This window comes from Scardinius erythrophthalmus (assembly GCF_964197995.2).
Source record: "Scardinius erythrophthalmus genome assembly, chromosome: 19".
NCBI lineage: Eukaryota > Metazoa > Chordata > Actinopteri > Cypriniformes > Leuciscidae > Scardinius > Scardinius erythrophthalmus.
Genome location: NC_138239.1, coordinates 36,391,484 through 36,413,696, shown reverse-complemented (window position 1 = coordinate 36,413,696; position 22,213 = coordinate 36,391,484). Strand labels below are relative to the sequence as shown.

At 41.2% G+C, this 22,213-nt stretch overlaps 1 protein-coding gene across 1 annotated transcript in view; it reads right to left on the bottom strand.

Annotated features, from left to right (window-relative positions):
- Positions 1–826: 826 nt before the first annotated feature.
- LOC308707722 (otoferlin) overlaps positions 827–22,213 on the bottom strand; it is a gene marked incomplete at both ends in the record, with an annotated part of 47,881 nt that continues 26,494 nt past the window's right edge. The window contains 12 exons of the mRNA XM_081394335.1: positions 827–1,007; positions 3,104–3,204; positions 4,877–5,055; positions 5,157–5,398; positions 9,131–9,229; positions 9,309–9,397; positions 9,485–9,627; positions 9,748–9,908; positions 16,074–16,244; positions 16,324–16,451; positions 16,539–16,676; positions 19,134–19,277. Of these exons, the coding sequence (XP_081250461.1) occupies positions 827–1,007; positions 3,104–3,204; positions 4,877–5,055; positions 5,157–5,398; positions 9,131–9,229; positions 9,309–9,397; positions 9,485–9,627; positions 9,748–9,908; positions 16,074–16,244; positions 16,324–16,451; positions 16,539–16,676; positions 19,134–19,277 (1,776 nt within the window). The remainder of the gene's footprint in view (positions 1,008–3,103; positions 3,205–4,876; positions 5,056–5,156; positions 5,399–9,130; positions 9,230–9,308; positions 9,398–9,484; positions 9,628–9,747; positions 9,909–16,073; positions 16,245–16,323; positions 16,452–16,538; positions 16,677–19,133; positions 19,278–22,213) is intronic.

Here is a 22,213-nt window from a genome sequence, read left to right as displayed (position 1 = left end):
GACAATTTTTACATGTTTGTCTCATTGGTGACATGCACTTTTGGCAGGTTCAAAGCAATAATTAAAATGCCTTCATGTGTAATGGTCCATATTAGTGCTCATGCATGGACTCAAGTGTGCAAGAGTAGCCGTTCAACAAAACCTGAGTGTTGAATCTCTAATTGAGAACAAAGATGGCTGTTCAATTTATGCTTACAAATGTATTTTAAACGGGCCTGTTTATTGCTAAATATTTACTAGACACAGGAATTGCGCTCAAAGATAATTCACGATTGGATTGGTTCTCGAGTATAGGTGCAGAATATGTAGCATAAAAAGTGGCAAGATTCTCGCCAACGGTTAATAAATAAAAGGCATGTTTAGTTTTTTAGATTATTATTATTATTATTGATTTATTTAAAGCACACAATAACATCATTCAGTGAAGAAATATAACTTCCAACAATCTGATAACCCCAGAAACGAACGAATTGATATAAAAAACATTTTACATCAGAATTGGATATGCAGAGAAATGAGACATCTACATTTGTTTAGATTTTGTAAGTTCTCTGAAACACAAACAGCTAACAACTATGGATGGAAAGTAACACTTCAAATTTGAAAAGCCAAAACTGCAAATGCTTTTATAACATTTCCCCAAAAATGTGCAACGGTCTCCTGTCAGCGTTTGATTAACTTTATGTTGTCAGTTGGGCTTTGCCAATTAAACCAGTTATGATTTTTAACAAAATAAGTATGCATATGACTTCAACAAACAAATACATCATTCCAGGTGAAATTGTGTTGAAGTAATATCAAATATTGCTGGCATTGAAAAAGCTTTTCAAACACCTAGAAGCTTTTTCACCATGTAGCCAGGCATACTGTACAGAAACAAGCCCAGCATTGCTAATATCAACAGCGCCACCACAATTTTGATGACCAGCCACTTGTATTGGTTGCAGACGAGATGGCGGATTGCCTTTAGCGGGCTAAGGAACCACAGGAAGGTTGTGTCAGGGCGGCTGGTGGGACAAAGAAAAACTCATGATACAAATCTGCGGCACAGCAGAGGGTGAACGTTAGCTGTCATATTTATTACGGATTTATTCTCAGTTTATTCAGACGTGCGTAACGAGGTTATATTATTTATATTATTAGAATGTTTCTGTAAATAGCATAACCAAATGGTTTATGGTTTATGTTAACACAGACAGCTCAACTTGAAATGTTCAATTCACTTACCGTGATTTAAGCGCATCAAGGCCTGGTTTCACAGACAGGGTTTCACAGAATTAGGCTTTAGTTTAATTAGGACATTTAAGCAGCTTTTATATAAAGGTGCCTTAGAAAAAACATTATTGGCGGGAATCTTGAGATGAAACAATGGCACTGATATATTTTATATTTAATATTTTAAGATATCTCAATGCAACAGCTCAAACATGCATTTTAGTCTGAGACTAGGTGTAAACCTTTACTGTGAAACCAGGGGCAATTTCTTATTTCTTTATATTCTAATTTCTTTCTGTTGGAAAAAATACGCTCAATATTTATGATGCACAGATTATTAACATTGTCCACACGTGTCATAGGAGAAATAGTCAGATATTTATTTTATAATTAATTTAATGGAAGGTATTAATGAAAGGAGAGATTCCCTTTAAATCAGGATATGCTGTGGCCATAAATATGGCTTTATGGCATTTATTTATTTATTAGAAATTTATTCTTCAATCAATCCTGGAAGCAGGAAAACTAACATATACACCGATGAGCCAAAACATTATGACCACCTGTCTAACACGCTGTTGGCTGCCAAAACAGCACCGACCCGCGAGACGTGGACTCTACAAGAGCCCTGAAGGAGTCCTGTGGTCTCTGGCTGCAGATCCTTCGAGTCCTGTAGGTTGTGAGGTGGAGCCGACTTAGATCGAACTTGAAGGTCCAGCACATCCCACTGATGCTCAACTGGACTGAGATCTGGGGAAACACCTTAAACTCTTCATCATGTTCCTCAATCCATTCCTGATCAATGTGTGCAGTGTGACGGTGCATTATCCTGCTGAAAGAGCCACTTCCACCAGGAACACCAGTGTCATGAAGGGCTGGACCTGCTCTGCAACAATCTTTAGGTAGGTGGCAATTTACATCCACATGACGTCCCAGCAGAACGTTGTTCAGAGCATCTCACTCCCTCCAGCAGCTCGTCATTATCCCACAGTGATCCTGGTGCCGTCATTTACCCAGGGAAATGGCACACACGTCCACATGATGTGAAAGAAAACGGGACTCATTGGACCAAACAACCTTCTTCCGCTGATCCAGATCCAGTTTCGGCGCTCTCGTGCCCATTGTAGGTGTTTCGATGGTGGACGGGGCTCATCATTACATTCTGATTGGTCTGCGGCTACGCATGTGTTGTGACATTCCTCCCATAACCATCATTAAAATCTTGTGTGACTTGTGCCGCAGTAGACCTTAGACCAGTAGACGCAGTGGACCAGACGGGATAGCCTTCATTGCCCTTTGTTGAGCCTTGGACACTCAACACCCTGTTGACGATTTGTGTTTGTTCCTCCTCGGACACTGTTGGTAAATTCCCACCACTGCTGACCGGGTCAGCACAAGCCTTGCTGTTTCAGAGATACTCTGACCCAGTTGTCTAACGTAACAATCTGGGCCTTGTCAAAGTCGCTCAGATCTTTATTCCTGCCCATTTATCCTCAATCCAACACACTGATGACGAGAACCAATTGTTTGCTGACCATCTAATCTAACTAGACCTTAATATATGACTTGTTAGGAGATGGTCAATGATATTCGCTTCACCTGTGATGGGTCATAATGTTTTGGCTCAATATAGCAAAATAAGTCAAAACCCATCAAACCTTTGCAATTGCAAACTCTTAAGGACTGTTTTTTGGGCTGATTTAAAAAGTATTTCTTCTAAAATATTGTATGATAGAATGTTTTCAGTATTATAAATAAATGTTTGAAAGTAATGTATAATGTGTAGTTCAACAAACAAGATGTTTTTAGTTTAAGTGAAAAAGTGTCAGTAGCAAATGACTGCAATATTGAAGGTAGATGTAAAAGTTGGTGTAAATGCTGCTCTTACTTTGGTTTCTCTAGAGGCTCTGGTTCATTGCGTCCTTCACCAACAGGACTCTTCTCGGCCTCGTCACCTGTCAGCAGGTGAAGCTCTGCTTCTACTTTTCCCTTAAAGGATAAAAAAAACCCATTAAACTAAACAACAGAGCTGAGTAAAAAAAATGCTGCAAGTGCACACTGGTGGTTTAGGAGTGACATTTTATCATTCACAGGGTTAGATCATGCAAAAAAAAAAGTAATTTACTAATTTAATTTATATGATTTTCTTTCGTTCACTGAACACAAAGCAAGATATTCTGAAGAATGTTCAAAGCACAGTTGGAAGATGATTTTCACTACCAAGCTCCAAAAATGTCCAAAAAGTACCATGAAAGTATCATTACAGTAGTCCATATGATTTGCATTTTTGTTCAGAATGCCGTGCATCATGCAACTGAGTTTGAATATGCAAAAGTGTAAGATTTGAAATTTTAAAGCATGGAGGGTAGAATTTTTCAGTTTTGGTTTGGAAAAAAGGAATATTGCACATATAGTTGTCATACTTAATGTGTATTCTACCAGCCAGCTGCCTCGTGTACAACATGGCATGAGCTGATGGGTCCTGATGTGTAATCCTTCAGCCAATGAACCTGCATGCATTTAAATAGTCTAGTGCTAGTGTAAGCTACACGTAAGTTCACTGTGTTCACATCACTTTGACCCTCCTCCTCCCCAGCACCACCTATCTATATCGTTTTACGGGGATTCATGCATGTCCGTTTGTGCAGCTAATTCGGATATATTATATAATATTCGGATGGGATTGACTTTACAAGGGTAGATGGAGTAATGTAATTTTACCACAGGACGTCTGTAATATTAATGACCCATTCTCACAGGATAAGATATCTCAGTAAAACTAGCAGAAGTGGGAGGGGTAACTCGATTTGCACATAGCTGTCATACTCCTGTCGTCATGTGTGTATTACGTTGCTTCCTGATATCACGTGCGCAAACACATATAACCTATATTTATATATATAAAACAGTTATGTGCGGTTGAACGATGTATTAATTAACTTCAGATTGGATTGGGTTGGTAATATGCACATACCTAATACTGAAAAGATGTTTCGTGCCTCTAACAAGTGCTTTCAATCTTTTTTCTGATCTGAATGGTACGTGGAAAACACTTGAGTATTGCCACAGACTCGTCCCAGCATCATGAACGCAACTGGATGCTTTTTCAAGCGTCTCCATACTTGAAAAAACGGGGAAAACTGCTTTTAAACAGGAATATTACCTGAGGTCATTTTTACGGACCTTTTTACTGCAGGTAAAAGTCACCGTAATCTTTACTGACATTGGCCACTGTCATGTTTGTGTATGTCTTGGTGTAACAGACGTAGGCCAGTAAGAGGTGTGCGAGTAAACCACTCCCCTGGCTTCAAGAGGTGCGCTGGTGACTGACGCTAGAGGCTACGGTCTTTAGCGTCCTTGTTAGCCTCCAACGCTGGAAACCCCGGGTCGAGTAGGACCAGTTACATTGGCATACAGGCTGAATTTTCAGCATCATTATTCCAGTCTTCAGTTTAACTTGATCCTTTAGAAATCATTCTAATATGCTATAATATTTGACGCTCAATTGATTTACAAAGTTTAAACCAGCAGGTGTTGCAAGCGTGTTCCCGCGTGTGGCGTTGCAAGCGCTTCGGAAAAGTTAATCATTTTGCGAAGCAATTGGTTCAATCGACTTCAAAAAGCTTTGTTTCTCTTATCACATTATTTGCAGGTCACTTACCGTAATTTCCATCTCATCATTTTCATCACGGGCCACAAACGGCCACCAGCCTTTAATTCTCTTCTGTTTGAAGAGGTTGACCATGGGCATATCTTGCTCATTTATGACCATGTCAATGGAGCACTGCTTCGCTGTCTTTGCACCTCGAGGAAATCGATTCAGGTCAAGTTCGATTGCACCTGAAACAAAAAGCAAACACACATGTGACTGTATGAATGAGGGCCATTAAGACAGAGCCTGAATCTAAAATGACTTTACAAAGTAAAACACAACAGCACACCCAGGAAGTCGTCTGCAGAGAAATGATCCGCGTCCCACACTTGCAAATTCAATCGGGCAGGAATTTTATACTCAGTCTCATCCCAAGAAAACATGGACTCTTTCTTTGAGATGACAATCTTCTCTTCGGCCTGTAGGTAATCAAAGGGATAAACAAAGCGCCAGTTGAAATTGCCCTCTCCGGTCAGCGAGTGATAGTGGACGTCTGTGTCCTGCTTGTCTTCTTGTTGGCCTTTCAGCCATCTGTTGGTCACAAGTTTCATAGTGATGGAACAGTTGGTTGGTACCCTTGTGATGACTTAAGAGATATGATCCTTAAAATTGAAAAATAAACTGTTTGTGAAAAGTGTATATCTTGAAATTCTGAGGGGAAAAAATTAGAATAGCATGAAATAAAGTCAGAATTGCTAGATATAAACTCTCCATTACAAGAAAAAAGTTCGAATTGTGAGATAAATACGTCTCTGTTACGTATGGTAACCTGGTAACCCCATGGCATGCAATAATTGCATCAGCTGCTCTGCCTCACGGCGCGAGCATATAATTATATAATCACATCTTTTTTTTCGCTGAGGAGCCAGACCTTGTGACTCTGTCGTAGAGCGAAGGTTCAGCAATTGTGGCGACGGGACATACTTCTCCGTTCCCTCCTTCGGGGAATGGGGGTTACCATACGTAGTGATCTGTTCCCCTTCAGTCGGTCACTTTCCACATATGTCAGAGGTGATCCAATGAATGGGGATATCTACCAACACGCCACTGTTGCTGGCCCTTCCACCACTCCACTTGAGTCTCCTGATCTTTCCCCTAGAGTTGGGGCGGAAGGTGGGAGCTCTTAGCTGAGAAGATCAGTCACGACTGTTCCACTCAGTGTGACTAATATGATGATACTGGGAAAGTGTGCCCTTGAAGGCTGCGGAAGCCACCTCCTACCCGAAGGAAGGTAATGTGGTGGTTAAGGACTAGCCAAGCAGGGTAGTGCAACATATGGCAGTCTCTGGGGTGGTTCCAGCCTAGCTCTAGGGGGGAAAGAACACCAACAGAGATGACAGAGCAGACTCTGTTGAGGGAAAGACACAGGCTCATCCACAGAGGAGCTGAACTGTGGACGAGTGTAGGCCTGGCATCAGACCCTCTGCAATGTCTAAGCAAGGCACGTCTTGGGATTGATACGCCAAGACAATAGCATCCACTATACAGTGGGCTAAGCTCTGCTTGGAGACAGCCTTTCCCTTCTGCTGACCTCCGTAACAGACAAATAGCTGGTCTGACGTCCTGAGGCTTATCCAGGCTGGGATCTCAGGACAACATGAGAGTTGGCCGGCCCGAATTCTAGGTATGATTTGTCAACCGAAAATGCTTGCAGGTCCCCTACTCTCTTGAAAGAAGCCTGACAGGTCTTCAGTGACAGGATCTTTAACTCTTACACTTTGAGGGTGGAAGGAGACAGCCTTCGCTCTAACCCATCTTGCAGGAAGGAAAGCAGAACACCGACAGGGCATCTTCGGGGGTCTTCCCGGTGGGGAGAACACTACTCAACGAACAGGTTCCACTTCAACACATAAAGGCGCCTCATAGACGGGGGTCTCTGGCGGAAGTGATAGTGTCCACCACCAACTGGGGTAGGCCACCTAGAACCTCCACTGTCTGTCCAGGGACCAGACATGGAGTTTCCAGAGGTCTGGACGCGGATGCAATTGAGTGCCCTGTCTCTGAGAAAGCAGGTCCTTCCTCAGACGAATGGGCCAAGGAGGGGCTGTCGCAAGGAGCATGAGTGGGGAAATGCATACTTGCAGTCGGCGGCTGCAGGGGGGCATCATCGCCGACGACTGGGTGGAGGCAGCAGCTGGTCGTTGGGGCAGGATGAGTTTTATCACCTCCGTCTGCTTATGGGCTGCGGAAAACTGCTGGGCAAAGTTTTCCACAGCATCGCCAAAGATGCCGGCCTGGCAGACTGGGGCGTTGAGGAACCGAACCTTGTCTGGCTCACACATATCTGCCAGGTTCATCAACAGGTGTCGCTCTTGGACCACTAACGCTGACATCGCCCTACCCAGGGAGCGTGCAGTGACTTTTCGTTGCCCTTGGGGAGAGGTCCATCGCTGTATGCAGTTCCTGCATAACCCCTGGGTCGGAACTACCCTTGTGCAATTCCTTGAGCGCTTTGGCCTGGTAGACCTGCAGGAGCGCCATGACATGCAGGGCGGAGGCAGCTTCTCTGCAGGCCGAGTAAGTCTTGCCTGCTAGAGCGGACAAGAACTTGCATGCCTCGGAGGCGAGAAGCGGATTACCCACCAAGAGGTAGCGGTCTTGGGACACAACTGTATCGCCACAGACTGCTCCACTGGGGGGAGCTTCACATAGCTTCAACTTTTAGCCATTCTGCCATTGAGGATAGTGAGGGGGGGAAAGGCACCAGTTTCTGGCAGAAAAAGGTGCCGTCCACGATTTAGTGACCTCATCATGCACTTCCAAGAAAGAAAGGCACTGGGGCACTGGCCGCCCCAATTGTCCAGCCACGAAGGTTCGGGACACAGTGGAGGGTTCCACTCGAGCCGGACACTTGCGGCGTCCCGGGAAAGCATAGCCGTGAGCTCTGGGTCTGACTCGGCAACGCTGCCACACCTGAAGAGGGCAGTACAGCCGAATCTTCATCCCCAGAGGACATTAGCTTAACCTCCAATGTAGTGACCGACATTTGATCATCTGGTGGAGCCCCAAAAGGACTGGCAAGGGCTAGCGTGCTCTCCTGGAAGCTCCACGCTTTGCAGCGTTAAAGAGGAGTGAGGGGCCCGGGGAGGTTGACTCGGCGGGGAAGTCCTCACTGTGATCCTCAGGTCACCAAGGCTATTAACTGAAGTAGGCTTCTTCTGGCCAGAAGAAGAACTAGATCTGGGAATATGCAAAGGGTCTCCACCTCTTTCAAGGTATTGGAGTCTCGATCGTAACGCCACGATGGTAATGTTCCCACAGTGAGAACATGAGTAATCCATGAACGCTACCTCAAGCGGGCCTATAACCCAAGCACGTGATGCAGCGATCATGACCGTCAGCCGGAGTCAGACATCGACCACATCCAGAAACACACGGTCTGACCCTGCGTCTTTTTCAAGATGTAATTCAGACCGTGTGTTTCTGGATGTGGTCGATAGAGGTGTTAGCTCTTTTAGAAAGTTGCTCTCTCTGGTGCCGAAGCACACAGGGAGATGGCCGCAGCCACACAACAGGCGATAGTGCAAGCCTGTGTGGGCATGAACTGAATGAACAGTAACTTGTTGAAGGCGCCCACTCTGACGAGCTGTGAAAACAGCTGTTTTATACTGCAGCTCTTTAGAGAGATTGCGATCACCACTGCTCACGCTGTCACACCAAGACCAACTGGTAGAGGCTTCTTCCACAAAGAGATTTGTCCAGCAGACACTCAGAAACAGATCCTTTTCAGAGCAGGAACAGCATTCACCATCTGGCTCCGAAGCGAAAGACAAAGATGCAACGCTCCTGCTGCTCATTATATGCTCGCACTGCGAGGCAGAGCAGCTGATGCAATTATCTCATTTAGCTCGTTTAGTTTACCCTCGAAGTGGATAGGTCTCTCGAGCAAGATCCCCATTCGTCGGATCACCTCTGGCATACGCCGAGAGTGACCGACTGAAGGGGAACTTGGAACTGCGTTAAAAATGTCTGAATTGTTACGTATAAACTCACAATTAGAGTTCTGACTTTATTTCTCACAATTCTGACTTTATTTTTCGCAAGCAACTTTTTTCGCACTGACTTTATTTCTTCCAATTGACTTATCTCACAATTCTGACTTTATTTCTCACAAAAAAAGTCAGAATAGCAAAAAATATTGTCAGAATTATGAGCTAAAAAGTCACAGTTAGCTCTTTTTTTATTCCATGGTGGAAACAAGCGTTCATAATATACACGTACTGTACAGAGGAACAAGTGATTTCAGTGAAAAAGATCCCATACCCTCTAACAAATATGTCACTTGATTTTTCTCCTGTGAAAATGTCATCGTCCTCCAGAACGACTTCATCTGTGTTCCACACGATCACCCTGAGCTCGAATCTGTCAATGACAAAAAGGTATTTTGAGTATGCAATGTTCATTTGTATTTGGCCAAAAGCTTTCACCAAGTGGTTCCTACTTTTTTGGCTTCCTAGGTGAAATATCAATAGCGGGTCCAGGTGCAGGCATATCCTTCGGGAACATGTCCACCCACATCTCAATTCTCCCCTACATCACAAGCACTCATATTCACTAACGGCTCATTATCGTCATTTCGTTATCTGATAGTGGTGCTTTTGGGACATTATTCCTGACCTGCTCAATCCCAGGTTTATCAGGATTCAGGAGAGGCCTCGTCTCCACATGCTCTGGAACCAGCTTGCAGCCTATTCGTGGAATATCTTCCCAGTGTTTTAGTACAGCAAGAGCCAGGTGCTCATCCGTCTGTTTCTTCAGTCCTGCCGTAGAAAAGTATGTGCATTTGTTCTGATGTGCTGCTCTCCGATGGGAACTCAGCAATTCAGAAGACCACCCTTATATTTGTTCCCTTTCGAAATGCTTTGTGAAAATGTACATACCATTTTCATCCTCAATTTCAGTTGGTCCCGTGTAAACTCTGTTTGCCACTTTCACTCTTCCTCCCGGGCCGAACTGGGGGGGATCCATTTTCCCATCTTTGCAGAGTTTGCTAAGGATTTGCGTTGGCTTCAGTGGGTCCCTCCACACATTATAGCCATGACTAAAAGAAACAGTTGGAAAAGTTTTGTCCATCCATCCTTTTTTGAAGCATTATTTAGGGGCTATTTATAAATTTTATTTTAGTAAATTTAGAATATTAATTTAAACTAAATGAAAATGATGAAAAAAAGTTATAATATTTAATTTCAAGTAATAAAATGTTACATGCAGTTACACACTTCATTTATACACTGAACACCAGGGTTATTATCGTTCACTAAAAACTATTTTAAAAAATCATTACTTGAAATAAACGTGATCTGAAATGGGAGAAAATATAAAAAAGTAACTTATTTGATTTCAGCTGATTGCAACATTTCTCATTTTCATTTAGTTTAACGTAAAGTACTAAAATAACTAAAACTGAAATAAAAGTTAGGAATGCACCGAAATGAAAAATTTAGGATGCACTTGCCTGAAAACCAAAAATAAGTAATAAATTAATACTTTATCAATATTTAGATCTGGTGACTTTGTTCAACTCGTGGACAGCATGTAAAAACAATATGACCACTTGTAGAGGGAAATCTACTCACCTTCAGTAAAAAGTTGATATATTTAACATATTTACAATATTTGGAGGGGACTTACATGTTTAAAAAGTTGTTGTTAAGCATTGACCTATTACCTTCATGTTAGAATTGTATTAATTTAATTTATACAATTTTCATAATTGGTCTGTTTTTATCCCCCAGGATACGTCGCCCCTTTAGGGGTATAAAAATAGACTATGTGGTCTATAGACTTTATACTTTGAGGCCTGTTTTAGAAAATCAGTTCAATACCTAAAGGTGGGGTAAGTGATATTTGAAAAACTATGAAGGTAAAATGATGCCATAAAGTATTGCATGCGCAGGGTAATATTTGTGAAAGTGTACATAAGATTGCAAGCGTAAATTAAATTTGCATGCGCAAGAGAAGATTTGTAAAGGTGTAAATCGCCTTTCAAGTGTAAGAAAAAAATATTTGCAGCATTTAACTGTTATTCGTAAGTGTAATTCATGTATTGTGAAGCTGCAGCTTCATGCTAACGCAAAATAAATATGATCTGCATTCCTCTGACTTCAATTTTTCCGCGCTTACACTTTTGGCACGGTTTTTGCGCTCAAATACGGCCAAAAGTATTGCAGGCCCGTGAACAGCAATTTGCGACCGAAAACAACAGAGTTAGGAACTGCAAAACAGATTCACTGCATAAAATCAAACTTTGTGTAAAAAATAAACTGTTGCAAATGTCTAAATGTGTGCATAGGGCAACAAAGTTACCGAAATAACCCGATTTGTACAGTTACGTCTTTCTTTTACCTGCGCTTCCAGTTTTGGCACGATTCTCTCACTCACTGAGTTTTGCAAGCGCGAAGAGGAGGGCGGGTCCACCTTCTTCATGTAGCCAATCAGATGAGCTTCTCGCTGACTCTAGGTTTACTCTTATCTGATTGGTTCAATAAACACGCCAGTCACCAGAACACATCTTTATCTTCATTTGGCTCAGAAACCTTCTGGTTGCCGAAATGGTACTTTTAATGCACACATACATGTTAAATAAATATATAAACAAATAAATAAACAAATAAGTCATGATTGCTTAATAAGCTGTGCACCATTAAGCTGATTAAAGCTGACTAACATTCATACTGAATTTCAAGCTGGTGTTAACGTTACTGGATTGAAATTTGATATATTATATAATCTGTTACACCACTGAGCAGATGTTAAACTTTACAATCAAAACATTTAATACCCATTCTTTATGTAATAATACAATTCTGATGCAGTGTTTTTCACATCATGTCTCTGTTCGTGGCATTTAACACTCAATTACATATTTTGAAATATGTCTTGGTCGCACTGCCAATATTGATTCTGATTTAGTGATTACTTTCGTGTGACTGATCAAGCTATTATATGTAGCTAGTATAAATAACTTAATGCTTTCTCTGTGTCCAGATTTGACTGTAATGAAAAACTGATACTAAATCAACATAAACTCAACTTTGACAAAAAGTAACTAATTATGTCTGAATAAAAACCCAGCAACCAGGGAATATACAGCATCTTGATATGTTCATATATAGGGCTATACAGCCATCTAGTGGTTACACGATGGCATTACAGGTGATAAATGGTGCATAGAGATGCTCTTAAATACACGAAAAAATATTATTGTAACATAATAGTGGAATCCTACCAATCAGTAGACAGGTGAAATTATGCATGCAGTAGTTCAGATACTATTTTTTTTTCTTAACACACCAGCTCGAAATTCAGTATGTACTCATATAGTCATCCTAATGGTGCACAGCTTATTAAGCAATCATGACTTATTTGTTTATTTATTTGTTTATCTATTTATTTAACATGTATGTGTGCATTAAAAGTACCATTTCGGCAACCAGAAGGTTTCTGAGCCAAATGAAGATAAAGATGTGTTCTGGTGACTGGCGTGTTTATTGAACCAATCAGATAAGAGTAAACCTAGAGTCAGCGAGAAGCTCATCTGATTGGCTACATGAAGAAGGTGGACCCGCCCTCTTCGCTTGCAAAACTCAGTGAGTGAGAGAATCGTGCCAAAACTGGAAGCGCAGGTAAAAGAAAGACGTAACTGTACAAATCGGGTTATTTCGGTAACTTTGTTGCCCTATGCACACATTTAGACATTTGCAACAGTTTATTTTTTACACAAAGTTTGATTTTATGCAGTGAATCTGTTTTGCAGTTCCTAACTCTGTTGTTTACGGTCGCAAATTGCTGTTCACGGGCCTGCAATACTTTTGGCCGTATTTGAGCGCAAAAACCGTGCCAAAAGTGTAAGCGCGGAAAAATTGAAGTCAGAGGAATACAGATCCTATTTATTTTGCGTTAGCATGAAGCTGCAGCTTCACAATATATGAATTACACTTATGAATAACAGTTAAATGCTGCAAATATTTTTTTCTTACACTTGAAAGGCGATTTACACCTTTACAAATCTTCTCTTGCGCATGCAAATTTAATTTACGCTTGCAATCTTATGTACACTTTCACAAATCTTACCCTGCGCATGCAATACTTTATGGCATCATTTTACCTTCATAAAAACGCTGTCTGAAAGTTGGTTGGACCGACACAACCAGACACAACAACAAACATGTAGTCAATCAGCATTAGGGGGCGTATGACGGTGGAGGAAAGAGAACGAGCAAGAGGGAGATTTGAAGAAAGACTGTAGAAAGAGAAATGGCTGAAAGACATTACAATATCACTGGAAAATGAAGGGTTATGATCAGGAAAGAGCTTTAGGACCCATGTTAATATTAGAAAAGCTTTCCAGCGCTGGAGATAGCGCCAGTTCTTTGATTCTGCTCCACACGTAAGTAACACTGGTTTTGAGTGTCATTGTTTGTCTAGAGCTGCTGTGCTGTTGGCAACCAACAACCAACTCTTGTTTGTATTTACTCTTGTGTAGGTTTGTTAATTTTTTGTGCTTCCTTGTCGTTCGTTCATCATCATTCTTCGCTTTATTTTTCAGGAAACTTTATTTTTATATTTTTACTACAATATATAGACATCAACTCTTTCAAAGACTTTGAGAAATAACATACTGCACCTTTAATACTCTTCAATTGAAAATGCAACTTTTAATAACTTTTGCAATTTCAAAATTATTCAGCCCCTTCATGGCAAACATTTTTAGTACTTAGTAGAATACCTTTTGCTGTTATGACCTGCTGCAAACGAGATGTATAACCAGACAGCAGCTTCTGGCAGCGTTTCTGAGGAATCTTAGCCCGTTCCTCATGAGCAATGGCCTCCAGTTCAGTAATTTTCTTGAGTTGGTGCTTTTTTTTATTTTCTTCTGCAACCAAGCCTTGATGGAATTTGAGGTATGCTAGGGATCATTGTCCTGTTGAAAGTTTCAATGACACCCAAGCTTCAGCTTCCTCACTGACGGCATTTTCTCCTAGGATTTCCTGACAATTCAATGAATCCATCTAGTCTTCCACATGCTACAGGTTTCCAGTGCCAGAGGATATAAATATCTGCAGCCGCAGAGCATCACCGATCCACCATGCTGAACTGTAGACAGTGTTCTTTTCAGCATATGCTTCATTCTTCTTCCTCCAGACATAACGCTGATCCATAGGGCCGAAAAGTTCCAGTTTTGTTTCATCACTCCACAGAACAGAATCCCAAAACATCTGTGGCTTATTTATATGATTTTGAGCAGTTTTCTTTCAGTTTGCTTTTGGTTCAGTAGTGGTGTAGTCTTTGAGTTCTGGCATGGAAGTCACATGCGTTTAGTGCGCGCCTTACTGGGCAGCTGAAACCTCAGTGCCTGTTGCCACCGTGCCCTGTCCAGGTAGTGTTAAAGTTCCTTTAACTTTGAACATGCAAACTACGCTTCCAACGGTGTCTTTAGGAACATTTAGTGCCTTCGCTATCTTTTTGTATCCTGTTCCTTATTTGTGAAGGGCGATGACATCTTCTCTTAACTTTTTGGACCATTCTTTTGACTTGGCCATATTTCTAACATGCAGACAAACGTGACACTCAACAAACTTAGCCAGTTCAGATATACCAGTGGTTTCCAAACCTGTCCTGGAGTACCCCCAACACACCTGATTTAACTCATCAGCTCATTATCACATGGGTTAATGAGCTTATGAGTTGGATCAGGTGTGTTTGATTAGGGAGACAAAGAAAACGTGCAGTGTTGGGGGTACTCCAGGACAGGTTTGGGAACCACTGAGTTATATCATGTGTTCTAGCTCAAGCACACCTGTTGCAACTAATGAAGCCCTTGATTAGTTACGTCAGGTGTGCTTGAGACAACACCTGTTTTGCAGATTTGTGCTGTTGTGAGGGATTCTATTCAGGGGGTTGAATAATTTTGAGACTGCAGAAGTCATTAAAAGATGCATTTTCAGTTTAATAGAATCACTTGAAACATTTGTTATGTTGGTCTATTTCAATTACTTTTGCTTGAAGTACTTTTGCATAGCAAAATTGAATAATTTTGATTACAACTCTACATTAACATGAAAAAATATTAAAAAATAACTTTTAACATTAAAAAATTATGTATGAATAATCAAGGAAACCCAAGTTACAGTCCAGTAAATGTTTATCTAACATTTACTTTATAAAATTCATTAAAGATTTCTAAGCAAAAAAATACTTTACTTGATAAAAACAAAGTCTGAACTATCAATCAGAGGACAGGAGGTATGAAGTAGATTATGTACAACAGGTTTTTCAGCAAAGTTTTGGTGATATTGATCATTTACAGGCCCTATTAATATTTGCAAATTAAATATGATACAGAAAGCTAATATACTGATAAATAGGCATTATGCTTATTGTTAAACAACATTTTACAAAGAATTTTAAGTTTAAGTTATGAGAGAATAAATGTTTTAAAAATTTGGCTAAAATGTTGTCCTGGGGAATACAAACATTAAAATAAAAAATAAAAGTAATGTTACAAACATTTAAATTGCACATAAGGCATTTTTTTATATAAAAATAAATTCTTGCTGATTAATGAGGTTATGGACATTGAATAGCTTTTTTGAGGTTAAGTGATTGTATAGCTTTGAATTTTAAAGTTCAGAGATTGCTTTATATAAAAAGTAACAAACCATAAAGCTTATTACGTTTATTGGATGACAGGCGTGCTGAAAATGTTTACTGAAGTTTTGTTCACGCTGCGCATCAACAGAAAACAGCACAGACTAAAAGATTTCAGATTTAAGAAACAATATCATTACCGATTAAAATGGAGAAATTAATATTATCAATCCAGAGCTAGTGTCCAAACAGCTGACATGTATAACTGTTGTAGCTTATCCATGTTGTTTGCATGAAATAGATGTTGAACACAGTCAAAACATGGCATCGGAGAAGTGCCAATTAAAAGTGTTTCGGTCCTTCAAAACCATTTCAGCCCGAAAACAAAAAGAGGTGTTTTCGCACGAAAAGTAGCCGATAGCCGAAATTTCAATGCATCCCTAAAAATTATAATTAAAATGACAAAAACACACAACAAAATTACTAAAACTTTAAAATTAAAACCAAAATTATAAAACTATAATAGTATATCAATGATACTAAAATAACACCACCGAACACAAACCCCATCAGGAAGTCACAAAGTGTTGATGTGTTTAAAAGAAGAATTGCATACATTGCATATTTGGAGCTGATACCACATGTTGCTCTGTGTTTGCTGTAGTAACGGTTCTCCAGGTCAATCTTGGTCTCCCCAATCAGGTCATCGGTTCCCACCAAATCCCAATCATAGATGGACACAGTGAGGGTAGAATCCATTGGGAATGTCGCTTCAATATCAAAAAACCTGGGAGTTTGAAGACAGTTGATGTTAACATTAATATTATCTAGTAATGAATGAGAAGTCTTTAATCAACAGGACTAACTTTCCAAACACAGGGTTGAGTTGCTTAGAGATATAGTTCTCTTTGTCCTTGATGTCTGAATTTCCGAGCTTGATGGCGATATATGGGTCGGCCTTCCCATTGATGTCTGCTGGATGCAGATCTGTTGCCTGAGACAAAGACATAACAATTGTACAAATGGCCAAACACAAAAAGACTCAATGCACTGCTCTAAGGTCTGTGGTACTACTACATACCCTGATGACATAGACCCGGACGAGGATGTTTATCGGATCGTTGTGTGGGATGTTCTGGAACATGCCCATGTTGGAATCAAATCCTGTTTCTCTGTACGCCTCATCCGATACAGGGACTTTGTAGATACACAAGGAACCCTACAGTAAACACAGCAAACAAACTCAGAGATAAGCTTCAGAATGTTGAATGTGTTTAATTGATTTGCGGATCATTCTTTGGTTCACATTATTTGTATGGTAGAATGTTTACGAAGTACAAATCGCACAAAAATTTGACTTTGACATTTACTGTATCAAACTGTTAAAGCACCGGTTTCATAGATTGATGATATACAGTTTCATGTTGTTGATATAAACAACTCCACAAAATTGAAATCATCTGGGGCCAGATTGACATCCTCTTACGAAAGAAGTTTAGAAAATTTTGACTCATTTTTGTAGTTGTTACTCGAATTCAGCAAAAAAGTCTCATCACATTTTTTTGGGTATAACATTAGTTAACTACATCGGTTAAAATGAACTAACAATGAACAGTACTTCTACAGCATTTATTAATCTTAGTTAATGTTAATCTCAACATTTACTAATACATTTTTAGGATCAAAAGTTGTATCTATTAACACTTGTTAACACTGTGAACTAACTTTAACAAAGGTTAATAAATGCTGTAAGAACTGCTTATTGTTGGTTTGTATTATGTTAGTAATGTAACAAATGAAACCTTATTTTAAAGTGTTACAACTAAATATTTTGTTGTTTATAAAAGTTGGTGTAAGAACTGCAATCTATTCTAGAGCAGATACTTTGATGAAGCTCAAATAAAACATTTCTTCTCATTAGATTTGGTCACTACATAATTCCATTTTGTGTTATTTAATAGTTTTGATGACATTACTATTAATCTAACATGAGGAAAACTTAAAGTGCCCCTATTATGGTTTTTCGAATATTCCCTTTCATGCAGTGTGTAATGTAGCTGTTTGTGAATGCAAACGTTCTGCAAAGTACGAGTCGTTTGTAATTATCTCGTATCTCGCTGTGTGATACTTCTACATCACTAGAAAACACATTTGCATAATGCCCGCCTATGTTGTACGATCTACGCCCGCGAACAACTTGTCCCGCTTTCAAACACATCATTTTGTAGAGTTCAATGCGGGATTCGCAAAACACTTGTTAGTATTGGAGAGAAATATGGGTCAGTACTCAGTTTATTTGGACCAACTTGCTCCTCAGAATTACAACTTGTAAGTATGATTAATTATTGTTGTATATATATTTTCTATCGGATGTTCAAAATATGTTCAAAATAAATATTTTGTGTTTTATATTGCGTAAGTTTCCGGCTGTCACGGTGGGTTGCAGGAAGGCAGACGAAGAAGAAGATCATTTCCAATACAATGTTTTAATAATAATAATCCAGAAGACAGGTAAACAGGCCGAGCAACACAAACTTACACATAACGGTGATCGGACAGAGAATGGATGTGAGGGACAAACTTATAAAGCAAACACAAACAAGGATGATTAATCAAAGACAGCTGAACCAAATGAACTCAATGATGGTGACCATGGTAACAAAGGAGTGGCGGGAAATTTGAACAAAGGAAAACATGTGACTAATGAAAACAAACTGTGACACCGGCTAACCGCCTAACTCACGTTATTACTGTCTCACTGAAATAGTTCTGCAAATCAGCTGTGGGCCACTATTACCTAAAACTGTGTCCATAAATGCAGATTGTCTGTCGTTCTTACTTCTTTGAGTAAAAATAAAGGATGGACTAAAGTTGATTACATTTGATTGTTACATTAGACATTCACGTTAGTGCTCGGCTTATTGATACAGTTCCTGCTTGTGCACCGCAATAAATTAGAAATATAGCTACACATCGGTTTGTTGATGGACATACACTTGTTAATGCTGATGGTGAGGGATTACAGTTGAAACATCTCATAGTGTACCTCAAACTGAGTAGCGTATCACTGAGAAACGTCCGGCTCAAGCTGTCCTTGCGATGGATGAATAACTATTTCATCATCGTCAATAGTTCATCATCAATGTTTCATCATCGCTTCGCGCTCGGTTTGATGTGGTAAAATCGACATCATCGTTATTGTCTTTACTGTGTGTACAATCGCTAAGCTTTAGGAAGCCTCCGTAGCTGAAGTTTATGGTAATGGGTGGATTGTTTCCAGAATCGGCGTATACGTGCACTGTAAGCGGTAGACTATTCACAACATACTGGGTCATCTGGCCAATCAGAGCAGAGCAGGCTCGCAGAAAGGAGGGATTTAGAGAGACTGATTCATCTGAAGAGTCATTTGAGAATCATTGAACAATGTAGTGATGCACAATGTATATTATGAGAAAATTAAAGTGCTTTTTGACCTTTGATGCATGTAAACCTGTATTAGGAGACCTCCAAAACACAATCAGGAGCCTTTAACATAGCATAATAGGGACACTTTAATAATAATAATAGTAATAGTAATAATTATAAAGCATGAGTAGATGTGTCCAAATGTACATGGAGAATTAGCAAGTCAGAAGCAAGAGGAAAGATGGCAATTGGGTAATGATTGATGACAAACCTTGAATTTGCCAATAAGTCTGTCTTCATCTGCTGCATTCTGCTCAACATCAGCATCATCCGAACACTTCCCTCGATACAGGTTAAAGGTGTGAAGCCAATCTTCAAAGGTGCCGAACTCGTGTTCAAGCTCTCTGTTGTACACCTGTAGAGGAAACAAGAATTCCCATACTCTTTTACACCCACAAGGCACCTACTGGCAGTCGATTTCCAAAAAGATCCTTTTTCAGTTATACAGAGCTAATCCTTATTCTTCCTCTCACTTGCTAATAATGATTGGAAGTTCAATTCATTTCTGTGAACAGGTTATTTTGGACGATCTGTTTCAATGAACCGGTTCAAAAAAAAAAAAATCTTATAAACTCAAAAATTTAGTGTTACATGGTAAGATTGGTTTATGTCGTCCACAATTGAAGGTTTTGAACCTCATTGCTGCTGGAACCTAAGCACACATCAACGGTCTCTCTTGTCATTTGCATAGATAAGCGCACATAGTTCCACTGGTTGCATCAGCTGCATTCTACAAAAGGCAATTTCCTTTATAAAAGAGCTACACTGTGGATTGCATCTGGGCCACAAGCGCTGTCTTTAGTGGATGGGTCGTCCTCGTGTTGAAACAACATTCGTGGATGGGCCATGCACTCATTGCGAGAGCATGCCCATGGGAACGTTGCAGTCGTGACTATCGTACTTCTTCTCTGAAGTTCCTCAGATGGAGCATGCGATTGCAGTGCATTTATGCCCACAAAATGTTGCCACTTGGAGGAATCATCCAAGGCTCCCATCCAAAGCTTGTACGTTTACCTTATCTCTGATGGTGAGGGCTTACAATGCTGAATGGCCAGGCCGCCTCTGCCCTGCATGCAATGTCCATCCTGCAAGTTTATCAGGCTAAAGCATTGAAAGACCTACACAAGGGTAGTCCTGATCCAGAGCTCGGCAACTGACTAGGCCCTACAGATTCGCACTAGAACCTCGGCGGACGCGAACACTTTGCCTCCCCGCATTCTATTGCAATGGGTCTACACAGAGAGAGAGGTAAGCGTGACAAGCATCGATGCGGCACAGCCCCCTCGACTGTAATCAATTGCCTCCACAGCGGACCCCGGGAGCAAGGTAGGTGTTTTGACGACATTCACCATGAGTACCAAGTCTCCCGACATGGCAATCCCCTTGCCACAAGCTACACATACCAGTACAAGGTCCTCCCTTCGGGTTTTCCCTGTCTCCTTGAGTCTTCACGAAAGTCACAGAGGCTGCCCTTGCCGCGCTAACTACCTTGATGACTGGCTAATCTTAGCCCACTCAAAAGAGCACCCAGCCACTCACATCCCGGATGACCTCAATCGCACAGCCGATGCGCTTTGGAGACTTCATCCCCAGGTGGTCCAAGGAATCTAGAGTCAGTTTAGGGAAGCACAGGTAGACCTGTTCGCCTCACATAAATCCTACCACTGTTCACTGTGGTATTCCCTGACCAAGGCCCCCTCGGGAAGGATGCACTGGCTAACAGCTGGCCTCACTTTCCCCAGTGAGCCTCATTGCAAAGACACTGTGCAAAAACAGGGAGGAAGAAGAACAGGTTCTAATGATTACGCCGTACTGGCCCAATCAGACTTGGTTCTCAGAGCTCATGCTGATGACATCAACCCCTCCCTGATGAATTCACCCAAGGAGGGCCCTTTCTCAGGGGCAATGTGGCACCTGCGCCCAGACCTCTGGAATCTCCACGTCTGGTTCCTGGATGGGATGAGGAGGAATTCAGAGGCCAGTGAATTCACTAGTAGTGATAGACACAATCACTCAGACAAGAGACAAGGCGACTGTATGCCTTGAAGTGGGGCCTCTTCACTACATGGTGTTCTTCCCAGGGTGAAGACCCAAGGAGATGTGGCATCGGGTCTATCCTTTCTCCAGCACGGCCTTGAGAGGCGCCTATCCGCCTCCACCCTGAAAGTGTACATCACTGTAATAGTCCTTCAAGACCTCGTCTCATCCTCTCTTGGGATTTTTTTCTAGTCTCTAGGCCTTACAGAAAGATCAGTTTTATTACAATCTGTTGAGCTTAGTGCCCTCTCTATGAAGACAACCCTCCTGATTGTGTTTGCCTTTATCAAGAGGGTGGGGGACCCCCACCACTCTGTTAGTGAATCGTGTCTAGAATTTGGGCCGGCAGACTCTCAAGTGGTTCTGAGACCCTGGCCCTGATTTGTGCCCAAAGTTGCTACTACTCCATTCAGGGACCAAGTGATAAACTTGCAAGTGATGTCTCTATTGAGTCTGGTGCTCACTTTGCACATACACTTGGACTGCACACAGAGCTTCAGAAGATCTGAGCAGCTCTTTGTCTACTTCAGAGGTCAGCAGAAGTGGAAGGCTGTCTCCAAACTACTAGATTGTGGATGCCATTCTCTGGGCTTACCAGGCCCAAGATGTACCGTGCCCATTGGGAGTGAGCGCTCACTCCACCAGGGGTATTGCGGCCACATCGGCTTTGGCGAGCGATGCTTCATTAGCAGACATCTGTAGATCTGTGGGCTGGGCAACACCCAGCACCTTCGCGAGATTTTATAATCTCCGCATGGAACCAGTTTTGTCTTTTGCCTTATCCCTCTCTGACGTGGTAACGTGCACCTTTCGTCTCAAAGAGTTCCCCAGATTTGGTGAACCAAGGACATCTTTTTTACTTCCTAGCACTCATGGTCAGCCTAATGTTGACCCCGTAAGATGTATTCTTCCACTGTTCGGTTTCCCTATCTGACCCTGTGTCTTCCCCCTCGAGCCCACCACAGCGACTCTTCCATATGTAGTACACCCCATTAGGTGAGTCCATAGGGTGTACTTTCCATATTCTAACCTCCCCTTTGGGTAGGATGTGGTCTCCATACATTTCCTTTCTCAATAGAGGAGTACGCTTCCCAATGTTAACCAGGTGTTCTCAGTTGTAAAAAAAAAAATCCTTTTTGAAAAATCAGAAGATGCCCTACAGCTGGAGTGATGTCTTCCAAACTTTGTGGCATTTAGTATAGGGACCCCTAGTGTCGGTATTTCAACACAACGTCGAAAGTGATCGACAGAAAG